At 40.5% G+C, this 13,014-nt stretch overlaps 1 protein-coding gene across 15 annotated transcripts in view; it reads right to left on the bottom strand.

The window, feature by feature from the left end:
• anks1b (ankyrin repeat and sterile alpha motif domain containing 1B) overlaps window positions 1-13,014 on the bottom strand; it is an 818,433-nt gene that overhangs the window by 558,509 nt on the left and 246,910 nt on the right. For all 15 annotated transcript variants that reach the window (XR_015761150.1, XR_015761151.1, XM_043713626.2 and 12 more), the window contains one exon: window positions 7,759-7,915. Coding sequence is in view for 13 of the 15 variants with exons in the window: in XM_043713626.2 (XP_043569561.1) it covers window positions 7,759-7,915 (157 nt within the window). In the remaining 2 variants the exon portion in view is untranslated. The remainder of the gene's footprint in view (window positions 1-7,758; window positions 7,916-13,014) is intronic.

Genomic DNA, 13,014 nt, shown 5'->3' with positions numbered 1-13,014 from the left:
AACAAACTATTTTTGAGGAAGAGTTTTGATGATCTATTGTCAGTCTTCTCCAGTTATATTTTTTGATGATAAATATGGTAGTTGCAATCCTTGTTTTTTCCCCACAGCAGGTTTTGGATGATACACTTTGTTCTGTACACACTTATTATCATCAGCAAATGCCAGATAAACACCAGAAGATCCCCGCAGGTCTCAGAATAGGGCCTTTGTGGCACAGTGATCTTGACCATACCTCTGGGTTAGAAGGCCTGAGTTCAAATCCTACCTACTCCATAGGTGCGTAATAATATCTTTGAACAGATCAATTTAAATAATGAGTTGAGCTAAATATTTCAGATGATGAATTTTAGTGTCTGGTTAAGTATCCTTGGGTAGTTTTAGAGCGTGGTCAACAGTTTCAGCCATCTAATTTAGACATTCTTTTGGAATCTGTGGAACACATTGTCACAGACAGCTATAGAGGCCAAGTCATTAAGTGTACTTAAGACTGAAATGGATAGGTTGTTGATTAGTGAGGAGAAACAAGGGTTTTTTTCAGACAAGGCAGGAGAAACATCTTGTTGAACACGTCTGCTTTCAGAAGTGGTGGCTTTGACAGCCATTTATGGGTTCCACAAGACCATAAAATATAGGAGCTATATTAAGCCATTCTGCCCGCCATTCCATCATGGCTGTTATGTTTCTCAACCTCATTCTCCTGCCTTCTCCCTATAATCCTTGGTTCCCCTCACTAATCAAGAACCTAGCCATTCCGGTCTTAAATACACTTAATGACTTGGCCTCCACAGGCCTCTGCATCAATGTGTTCCACAGATTCACCACTCTCTAGCTGAAAGAAATTCCTCCTCATCTCAGTTAGGGCTTTTGCCCAAAATATTGATTTTCCTGCTCCTCGGATGCTGCCTGAGCTGCTGTGCTTTTCCAGCACCACTCTAATCTAGACTCTGGTTTCCAGCATCTCTAGTCCTTCCTTTTACTTAGTTATAAAGGGTCATTCCTTCATTCTGAGGCTGTCCCCTAAGGTCCTTATCTCTCCAACTGATGGAAACGTATTATCACTAATTCTCTCCTACCCAGGTCCAAGGCATTTAAGTTAGTCAATGATATTTAATAATTAAAAAGTTCACATTTTATATTAACATGACAGTATCACAAGAGCTCTGTGGCAACGTGTAATTTCAGTGTGTCTTAAATGCATCTGGATTTTCTTTTAAGACAAACTGCAGTTGACAGATTACTGTTTATGACAAAAATACTCCCCATCAGAAGTTGACTGATTAAAAAAAGCTGACAACTGTCTATTTTGGATAAATTTGGCATTTGCAAGACTCAAAACAATTGTCACTTTTGGTCAACGGTTGACCTTTACCTGGAATTAACACTTATTTAAACTGGATGAGTGAGATTGACATAGATAATCAATTAAAAGATGCTCATATTGTTCAAAACTCCCATCACATCCATAATGTCAATTAATTTGCACTTCCTAAGCATGATGGTATAACACAGATCACAAAATGGGAGTTCTTTAATACAGTTGGGTTAATACAAATTTAATTCTGTTATGAACCAAGTGTCAGAAATAGTCATGCTTCAGTTAAATGTTTGATTGAGTTAAAAATGTAATCAGCTCTGAACAGAAAATAAAAATACATGCAAGTACGATTCCCATTTCCCTTAACAGTGAACTAATGCTGTAATAAATGAAAGCCCCTATCAACTCTCATGAGAACCTGAGGTGAGAAGTACAGAATGTTCAAGTGCTATGTACTTTTCCAACACATTGGTCGGCATGCTCGCAGTTTCTGGTATGTTTGTTTTTGAAAGGAAGCCAAATGGAGATGAAAGGAAATCACTCATCAAGCTTGGACTGTTTTGTAAATGAAGACATTTTAGGCAAAGACATTTAACAAATCTCAGTTAAATCAGTGAAACTTGATTCCAAGCTAAAAAAAAATGTAGCACTTGTGGGCAAACAATATACAGCCACAGATTGTTCAACTCCTAACCACTTCTAAACAAATGTGGGTGAGGAAATTAAAATGTGTTAGCTAATTTTAAACTGAAAGCCTCTATTTCTAGTGTTACACCTGTGAGACTTTAGAAGGTGATTATGGTTTAAGAGTGTCTCCTTTAGGATCGATTTGGAGATCCTTTAGGATCAGTCTACATTTGTAATTTAAACTTGGCAGTCAATATGATCCTTCATCTTTGGCCTGCTAAACAGCAGGTTCAGCTCATGAATCTATTTTTTTCCAGTAATCCATATTTCCTCTGAGTCAGAGGTTGTGGGTTCAAAATTGTGTCAGGATTTGAACATATAATCTAAAGTGACACTCTAATATAATGCAAAGGGAGGGTTCAAATGTCAAAACCGCAATTTCTTTGAAGAGGTAAAATGGCATAGTGGAGAGGGGCATGTGATCTCCCACTAGTTCTGACAGACAAAAAGCCCATGTGACCTAATTACCAAGGGGACAGGGCTCAATTCAAGCCCTGTTGAAAGTACATTCCAATTTTTAAACATCTGGAGCCAAAAGGGAAAAGCAGCTAGACTTAGCCCTGTCAGACTTGCAGGAACAATGGACAGAAAATAAATCTTGTCGTGGTGGAACATGGGCAGATTTAAGGACAGTGGTAAACTGATCCTCGTTTGGTCAGGAGGAGGAGATGCTGGAGTCGGCCTTACCCCTGGAAGTCAGTTCAGGGATTTTCAAAAGACTGCAGGAAGCCACTGTCCAAGGACAGTGATTGTTATGTTGACTCAACGAAACAGGAAGAAGTGAGTCTGTAGGAAGCTTGGAGTAACTGTGGACTGATTCCTGTGAAGAGTACAATTCCACAGAGTGCAGTTTAACATATAAACATGGCATGGACTTTTCAGTCCCATTATTAAGTTGTTTCCTTTAATTAAGTGTACTTAATCCATGTTGAATTTAGTCTCCAGCTCCAGGAAAAGTTTTAAAACATGAGTACAATGGGATCTTGATCACATGGGCCGATGGGACGAGGAGTGGCAGATGGAGTTTAATTCAGATAAATGTGAGGTGCTGCATTTTGGCAAGGCAAATCAGGGCAGGACTTACATACTTAATGGTAAGGTCCTAGGGCATGATGCTGAATAAAGAGACCTTTAAGTGCAGGTTCATAGTTCCTTGAAAGTGGAGTTGCAGGTATATAGGATAGTGAAAAGGGTGTTTTGGATGCTTCCTTTTTTGGTCAACTTATCAAGTATAGCAGTTGGGAGGTCATGTTGTGGCTGTACAGGACACTTCTGGAATACTGCATTCAATTCTGGTCTCCCTGCTATAGATAGGATGTTGTGAAACTTGAAAGGATTCAGGAAAGATTTACAAAGATGTTGCTAGGGTTGGAGGATTTGAGCTATCGGGAGCGGCTGTATGAGCTGGGTCTATTTTCCCTGGAGCGTTGGAGGCTGAAGGGTGACCTTATAGAGGTTTATAAAATCATTAGAGGCATGGATAGGATAAATAGACAAGGTCTCTTCTTGGGGTGGGGGAGTTCAGAACTAGAGGCAATTGTTTAAAGTGAAAGGTGAAAGATTTAAAAGGGACCTAAAGGGCAACTTTTTCATGCAGAGGGTGGTTTTGTATGAAATGAGCTTCCAGAGGAAGTGGTGGAGACCGGTCCAATTACAACAGTTAAAAGGCATCTGGCTGGTTATAAGAATAGGAATTGTTTGGAGGGATAACAGAATCTCTACAATGTGGAAACAGGCCATTTGGCCCAACAGATCCACACCGCCCTTTGAAGACCATCCCATCCAGACCCATTCCACTACCCTATTACTCTACATTTTCCCCTAACTAATGCACCTCACCCACACATCCCTGAACACGAAGGGCAATTTAACATGGCCAATTCACCTAACCTGCACATCTTTGCACTGTGGGAGGAAATCAGAACACCAGGAGGAAACCCATGCAGACATGGGGAGAAGGTACAAACGCCACACAGACAGTTTCCCAAGGCTGGAATTGAACCCGGATCCCTGACGCTGTGTGGCAGCAATGCTAACCACAGATCCACTGTTCTGATCTCTGATGGGCATGGATGAGTTGGACTGAAGGGTCTGTTTCCATGCTGTACATCTTTATGAAGGTTTATCATGTGTATTTTGAGTCAGTTACAGGAAATTTAATGTTTTTTAATTAAATGTTACAAGTCCCTGCAACAATCTTAATTGTAGTTTGGGATTCTGCAAATCTGTTGACTAATTGAGACACAGTGTCACTAACATAATCATGCCAGAAAGAGATACACCAATCATATTGATAGCTGTGGTCTTGCTGTAAGTATAATAGCCACCATATTGGTTTAAGTAACTTTCAGATTGATTAAACTTAAAGCATGTACTCTAGAATGTTACTGAGAGGTGTAATGGAGCACTATAAAGCTGCAAGTCTCTTCTTCTCTGAACTTTGATGTGAAACAATAATAGTTCTGGCATACAATACCATAACTTGTGCAAAATTAACTGAAATCAGGGGCCATAGGAGAAATTAATTGTGGCAAGAGGTGTGGGATGGCAGAGAAACAATGACAAGAAGCAAGTTGACAGATGGAGACTGTGCAATATCAGAAATTTTGAGGAATGTAAACAGGCCGAGGCCTATAGTCAGAACTATAGCAAAGTAAAAATGAGCAAGAATAAAATAAAAGGAAATAAACAAACAATCATTTATACAAATGGTTCCAGCATCATTACTAAACTAAAATAATTCTGAGGAGATCACTGTATCTGCTTTCTTCTGTGATTAGTGCTAGCATTGTAACAGTTAGAAATCAAGTGTAGGCCCAACATTCCACCTGCTGGCATACAAACATTGAAAAGCAGATGTAGATTTATTATTGACCCAAAGCAATTAAATCTCTAGGACAGAGGTCACATGTGGTTTAAACTTGTACTCCCATCAAATGTGCAATTGATGAATGCAGCGATAGATGAGATTCCTAAGTAGATTGAATTCAATGTACAATGTCTTAATGTTGTATCATAATTTTACTAAGTTAGATAATTCTGGCATCAGTGTGGGGGATGGTTTGAACCTTCCTCAACAAAAAGAATTTCAAAGAGCTGAAACAAAATTGCAAGCAAGATAATAACTGAGGCTTAAACATCATTATGGCAGCATTCAATAGCACCACCACCCATCAAAACAGGCACAGGGATTGCAGTGTGAGATTAACCTATGACTGCTCCTTCTGATGCCAGTAAAACTTCCTGATGTAGATGCTGTAGTGTGATTACACCCAGTGTGGGGGCACAAATCCTGAAAGACTAACTTAAGAGTTCAAGCTGGTCTGTAATATTTAAAGGGGAAGCACACTTTCCCAAGAGGAGATAGTGAAAGTTGGTGACTTCACTTTGGGAAATACACAACGTCATGACAGAAAATGGGCTACAAGGTTCTGAGACACCACCTTAGTGCAGGAATTGGAAGGATGGACAGATGTCTTTGATCCAGAGGGAATCAGGAGGTTTTTCAGACAGACACTGCAAAAGAAAGTAAGAGCACATGGCTCGAAGGGTCTAGTTACAGTGCCACAAGACATCACTCAAGTGGTCAAGGTCAAATGAATTCATCCACAAATGTCATACCCCACCAAGTGACCCATTGCCCTCACACTCTGTTCAATAAATCACACTCCCTCACACACTTCCCAACAATAGCTAATGAACTACCACTCGTACTTCACTGGATCCTAACACTTGCCTCTGTTGCAAGTCTCCCATATCTCACAGCTCGACCATGCCATGAACCAGTGCCTGATGGTCAATGTCTCAAATTCCAGTCCAACAGACAGCAGAAGTTTCACAACAGTCAAGTCCTGCACATGAAGTCACAAAAAGTCAGCCTGCTGCCATGCAAACTCCAAAGGCTGTGGACATCAGTGTTCTAAAGGGCTTGCAGCCCCATGCCAGCAATCCACCCAGCAGCAGCTCACTCAGGTTGCTAAAGGGTCACCTTGGGGCAGTGCGAGCAGCCATTACAGAACACAAACCTATTGCCCTCTCTTATGATGACCGGCTCTGCCTCTTACAATTGCTATTCTACCAGTAGCATGGACTCCTGCCTTCCATGCCAATATGGTGCAATCCAAAGCCTGGCTTTCTATGGATAGAGATGTGCAACAGACGTGTCTTCCCCAGTGAAAGTCTGCAGCTTTTCACAAACTATGTAGCTGCAACCGGCATCGCTGTGTGCACCAGGAGAGGAAATGGCACATGAGGAATCAGCAGCAAGAGGGTGAACATGGTATTTGTAACAAACCAACCATTTGAAAAGAAATAAAGTTAGTTCAAAATATTGTCTTAGAGATGTCTTTATTTCAGCAATGGTTGGGAGGATGCTGTCGTGACCAGAAAACATTTTGTGGCCCAGTTGGTGACTGGGGAATTGGAATTGCATTCACTGGGATTGCAACCAGCTGAGCCACTATTACATATAGTGCAGGCAGAAAGGCAGTGTGTTGGATGCTTCACACCTTCCTCCTACATAGTCACTCAGAGTATAGCTGATGGTGAGATTACGTAGATTGTAGCAGAGCACAACAAATTGTAGCTCTTGTTCTGTGAAATACTGCATGGCTTCTTCTGAGAATGGGCCAGGAAGCTGACGTAATGCTTAATTATGTACTCACTGACAGTTCATGCGAGCATCGCTCTTGTTAGAGCATATACTGCAATTGTGAGTTAGGTTGATTGTACCTAGTGCCCAGTAACCATGAACCAGTTTCTCATTATAGCTCAGATGCTTGGTTCAACAAACTGGCAGAGAAATAAAACCACAATGCCTGCTGGCATAATCCTGGCCAATGGACTGCATTATCAGTATAGTCAAACACCAGCTGGACATGGAGGGAGTGGAACCCTTTACGGTTGCAATATGTACAAGCAGGACTTACAGAGTGACAGCTGGATGGTTAATGACAGATTGCACAAAGGGAGCCCTGCAAACCCTGCAAAGCCAAGTGCTTACTCTACTTTTCTCACCCTTGCTGAAGAACACAACTTTCTCCCTCTTTACACACACCTCACTGAAACAACAATGGACAGCCAACAACAAGATGGTGATGTGAACAAAAGTTGTATTTATACATTTGACGTACTGATACATACCAAAGCACTTTTCGGGAGCACATCGTAAAACAAAATATAACACGAATCCACTTAAGGATGTATTAAGGAACAAGACCTTAAGCTTGTTCAAAGTCACAGGTTTTAAGGTATATTTTAGAGGAGAGAATGATGACTAAAGTAAGGGAGCACTGCAAACAAGTGTGTGTTACATGCTGCCTGATGCCACAACCTTCATCCTCCACATACTCCCAGGATCAACGGTAATGACCCTCTCAAAATAATAACCAATATCTTGCACTAGAAGAATGTTCAGAAGGTGTCAACACTACTTTGAACCACACAGTACCTCTCGCACACAAATACAGGCACCAGATAACCAAACTTTACAAAAACATTGAGGGCAAATCATGAAACGTTCCTCTGTAAGTTTTTGAAATGTACTTCATTTTATTGTACAATTTGAAAAATTAATCCACAAAAAGCTTGAGCATTCCAGAATTTCAAATCAATAAATGAAAAGATAGACCTTCCTCAAGCATCACACACAAGCATTTAATGTCTGTTAGATTGTAAAATCAGGAGATTACTAATCAACTCTGCACTTAAAATACCTTTCGAAGAAAAACAAGAAGGACCAAACATGCAGACCCCACCTGCTCATTCACTCGTGAATGGGATGGCCCATGGTGGATTAGAATTTTCACAATATCCATGTCTCCCTTCCAAGCAGCCAAATGGAGTGGAAAGCAACCCTTGTTATCTGCCACATTGGTGGAGGCTTCATACTGAAGGAGCTTCAGAACAACATCCCTACAAGATAAGGATCAAAACATAAACAAGAGAAATTACAGAGAGTCGAATTGACACTAAAATCCAAAACAGAATATCATCTACTCGAAACATCAACTGTATTTCTCTTTGGGCAGATACTGTCTGACCTACTCTGTATTTTCATCATTTTGTGTCTACATGTCCAATTAAATATAGTTACAGTGGTAAGTACAACACAACCCAGTAATTACAGCAGCAGATAATGTACAATTTGGCAGTGATGTGACATAATGTTAATGCTATGTTCCAGACGGCACAGTGTCAACAGCACATCCAAATAGTTAAAGGCATAGGTATGTGTGATACAAGATTGTTGTGATTTATACTACAGGACTCGTGGTAGACCACAGTCTTGGCTCATTGAATTTAAATAAATTCTCTTAGATCAGATAACACAAAAAGCACAAATTTCATTATTATTGCCAAGACCACCTTGGTTTGTTTTAACCATAGTTATTAAATATTTCTAATGCATTATAAATCCAACCACTTAAAAGGAAGTGTGAATGATTAAAAAAACCCATCTTATGAAGAAATAGAGGGATATAATACTTGGCTTATGCTATAAAAATATCCCTCTCCTCACAGCCAAGGTAATTTGTTTCCTTTGAGGAAAATCTTACAGCTCCACCGAAAGCCAAAAGCAGTACATGAGATGTTGAAAGCTGTTTCAATGCCAGATTCATGTAGCTCCTGCACAGACAATAATCCCCATGTAAGAGCTGCATAGAACTCTCTCCCTAAATGCAAATTTCATTCGAGTGGGAATTTTTCTTAATAGTTGACTCCATCACAATGTTCCAAAATAAAAAGTGTTCACTTCTACAGGGGCATGGGATCAGAGGGTTTGGGCTGTATATTTCCAGAACTCACTTGACGTTGCAAGTCAGGCTGAGAACATGGTAAATGAAACAACAGAATCCTCAGCTTTATTGACAGAATTGTAGAATTTCAAGCAAGGAAGAAATGTATTTTGTCTGTATGAAATAATTTGGCCTCAACTGGAAGGGGGAGGGGGGAGGGGAGAGTGTAATTGATTCATGATCTGAAAATGAAAGACTTCAGGGCCACAGAGAAAAGGCATGGGAGTAGCACCAGCCGAACTGCTTAAGAGGCCCAGCACAGACAGCTTACTGTAGCCACTGTACAAGAAAGGTCTTGAGAGCATTTTTAAAGGCTTGACCAATATCCTGACAACTAACGTTGCACATGTCAGATAATGAAATAGAAACATTCCTAGTCTCGGTGACTCAGTACCCAATAAATATTAAACAGGATTTAAAAAAGAGCTATTTAGAATTCCAAAGAGAAAGCCACATTTGACCTGAAATGTTACGGTTGTTTTATAGGAGGTTGGTTAACATCGTTGATGGGACAGATGTTTTGTGATGCCCAGTGATGCAAACAGTTCAATTCCTGTATAAGCGGAGGTCACAGACCCTGTCCCTTGACTGAGACATGGTGACATATAGAGGTGTCATGGATCTTTTAAACATTTTTTTTAAAATATAGGGCTTTAAGGCACTAAGGTCACTGAAATGTTAATGAGTTAAGCTTTGACATTGAGGCAGGCGAACAGGAAAACAATTAAGAAACACCTCAAATCCAAAGGAAATCTTTGCTCCAATTCACCCTGTAGATAGAGTGAATAAAAATGGAAACTCAAGTGTGGCAAATAAAGTCAAGTGAGAGAAGCAGTGTCATATACATGTTCAACCAGAAAGACCCCTTTTGCAAGGGGCAAGGAATTGACTCCCAAAACTGGACATCCACATGAAGCACGTCTCAGGAAAGGAGAGAAACATTGTGGGAAGGAAACATAGTCATAAGAACTGAATATGATAAATTAAATGAAGAACATATGAAAGTATAGGACAAGGACACTGTAACAAAGGCATGCAAGTGACCACAAAAGGTAATAGCACTCAACAATCTGCTCCTTACCCATGTCTTTTGTAGTCATTCTAAACTATCCAAAAACTTTCATTCTTCCAAGCTTGAACCTCTGTTATGGAGATGTACAGCATGGAAACAGACCCTTCAGTCCAACCTGTCCACGCCGACCAGAAATCCCAACCCAATCTAGTCCCATCTGCCAGCACTTGGCCCATATCCCTCCAAACCCTTCCTATTCATATACCCATCCAAATGCCTCTTAAATATTGCAATTCTACCAGCCTCCACCACATCCTCTGGCAGCTCATTCCATACACGTACCACCCTCTGTGTGAAAAAGTTGCCCCTTAGGTCCCTTTTATGTCTTTCCCCTCTCACCCTAAACCTATGCCCTCCAGTTCTGGACTCCCTGACCCCAGGGAAAAGACTTTGTCTATTTATCCTACCTATGCCCCTCAAGTTTGTAAACCTCTATTAGGTCACCCCTCAACCTCCAACGCTCCAGGGAAAACAGCCCCAGCCTGTTCAGTCTCTCCCCATAGCGCAAATCCTCCAACCCTGGCAGCATCCTTGTAAATCTGTTCTGAATCCTTTCAAGTTTCACAACATCTTTCCAATAGGAAGGAGACCAAAATTGCATGCAATATTCTAACAGTGGCCTAACCAATGTCCTGTACAGCCGCAACATGACCTCCCACCTCCTGTACTCAATACTCTGACCAATAAAGGAAAGCATACCAAATGCCTTCTTCACTATCCTATCGACCTGCGACTTCACTTTCAAGGAGCTATGAACCTACACTCCAAGGTCTCTTTGTTCAGCAACACTCCCTAAGACCTTACCATTAAGGTGTATAAGTCCTGCTAAGATTTGCTTTCCCAAAATGAAGCACCTCGTATTTATCTGAATTAATCTCCATCTGCCACTTCTTAGCCCATTGGCCCATCTGATCAAGATCCGGTTGTAATCTGAGGTAACCCTCTTTGCTGTCCACTACACCTCCAATTTTGGTGTCATCTGCAAACTTACCAACTGTACCTCTTATGTTTGCATCCAAATCATTTATGTAAATGACAAAAAGTAGAGGACCCAGCACACAGATCCTTGTGGCACTCCACTGGTCACAGGCCTCCAGTCTGAAAAACAACCCTCCACCACCACCCTCTGTCTTCTACCTTTGAGCCAGTTCTGTATCCAAATGGCTAGTTCTCCCTGTATTCTGTAAGATCTAACCTTGCTCATCAGTCTGCCATGGGGAACCTTGTCGAACGCCTTACTAAAGTCCGTATAGATCACATCTACCGCTCTGCCCTCATCAATCCTCTTTGTTACTTCTTCATTTTTGGAATCTGACAATCTCAAGCACATCAGCAATCATATTTTAGTTTTTTTTCTGAATATCCTAACACAGGATTTTTCAGAAATACAAATTTGTTGTATTACTGTAAAATTCATAGCGATTTCAAGCTCATGACTAACAACATTTCTCCTTACTAATCTGCTGGACTTTGTAATGATATCACTAAGCTTTAGATAATTTGGATTTGGGACTTAATCATATAAAAGTGGTAAGTACAAAATGTGTGCGCAACACAAGTACTGTAGCTAGTTTCAGGAACTGAATTCAGGTCACAGACACCATAAAGAAACCATTCCTTAGAAGGACAGAGATCAGGGATAAAATTCAATTCTAACAATTTTTAAAAAGACAGAAAGTTTATCTTCTAGCTAAAATCAATGGGAGTCAGTGAGAACTAGGGAGAATGCTCTTCTGGCACATAAGAAAATAGCTGTCGTTGTCGGAAGTCAGTTATCCAGGACATCTCTACAGGAATTTCAAGATAGTGTTCTTGGGCCAACTACTTCATCAATGACCTTCCCTTCATCACAAAAGATCAAAAGTAGGATGCTTGCAGATCAAGGGGAGATGGTTAAATTCTCTCTCATTGATGATTTTCACTAGCATTTGTAAGGCACGAAATGTTACTTGCTGTTTCTCAGCCGAAGCCTGCATATTGTCCAGGTCTTAGTGAATTTTAACATGGATATTTACAGCTGATTGCACGACGTTCAGCACTTGTCACGATTCTTTAGATTCTGAAGCAGATTTTTCCAGTTCTCAGCTTACTATTACATTACATTTACACAGCCTACTGAAGGCACTCTGCTTACTCCACTGCATTAGAGTATTTGAAAGTGAGGATCTTTACACTGGAGCAAAAGGTGTCCCAATTTCATGCCTTAAAAGACACACTGCCTACTGAGCAATAAAGTAACGTCTCCTTTTTCTCCTTTGAGTGGAAACCCTTTTCCAATTAACAGATACAATAGGCACAATACCACTATGCATGAATGCAATATCTTGACAAATGTATGATACAATCCAACATGGTCCTTATAGGGTTATCATGACTTGGCTGTGTAGCTTTATTCTGCAAGTTGTGGTCGGTCGTCACAAATGGAAGTGCATAATAAATACTTATGGTTGTTACCTGGGCTGATATCTTCGGATCAAGTATGGGTGGTTGATGATATGCAGTTCGGATATGTCACCTATTTTGGGACTTGACCATTATCCATTATAATATCATATGATCTAGGCTAAAGGCAACAATACAGTATTTTTCTACAAACATGTGAGATTGTATTAATATTTCAAACATACTAGTTCAACTTGGGGTAACTGCCTGCATACTCACTGATTATTCTCTCACGCCATGTTTTCCTCCTTTTCAATAATGCATCATGCTCATGTGGAGTGAATATGTGGAAGAGAACAACTGTGTGGATCTGTCTCCCAAATGCAAGAGCTGCTTATGAGGTTAAACCAATACCTTAAGGAATAGCACATAAATTTAACAGAGCTGTCTAAAACCTTGACAAGTCACTCGATACCTGACTATCATGGATTTTATGCTACACACAGGGCAGTCTGCATGACTGTTTAACATCCCTTTTCCTGCAGGTCTCAGGAGAGTGAATTATGGACCGTTGCCAGATACAATTTGTTGAGGAACATCAACCATTCAGAATATGGGGGTGAATTTGTCAACCACCACCACACTGGTAGTATCCCTGATTTGTCACCCAAAAGGGAACTTAGTGAAGTAGTCAGTGTTATGACACAGGGTAAACCCTCCTGCTTATTTTAAAACCAGCAACACAGAAAAGATTTATCCCG

The sequence above is a fragment of the Chiloscyllium plagiosum genome, unplaced genomic scaffold (genome assembly GCF_037043375.1).
Source record: "Chiloscyllium plagiosum isolate Xiang-an unplaced genomic scaffold, Cpla_swu_hap1 HiC_scaffold_23, whole genome shotgun sequence".
Classification (NCBI taxonomy): domain Eukaryota; kingdom Metazoa; phylum Chordata; class Chondrichthyes; order Orectolobiformes; family Hemiscylliidae; genus Chiloscyllium; species Chiloscyllium plagiosum.
Note: the sequence above shows the minus strand (reverse complement) of the source record. Positions and strands in the feature narration are given on the sequence as shown.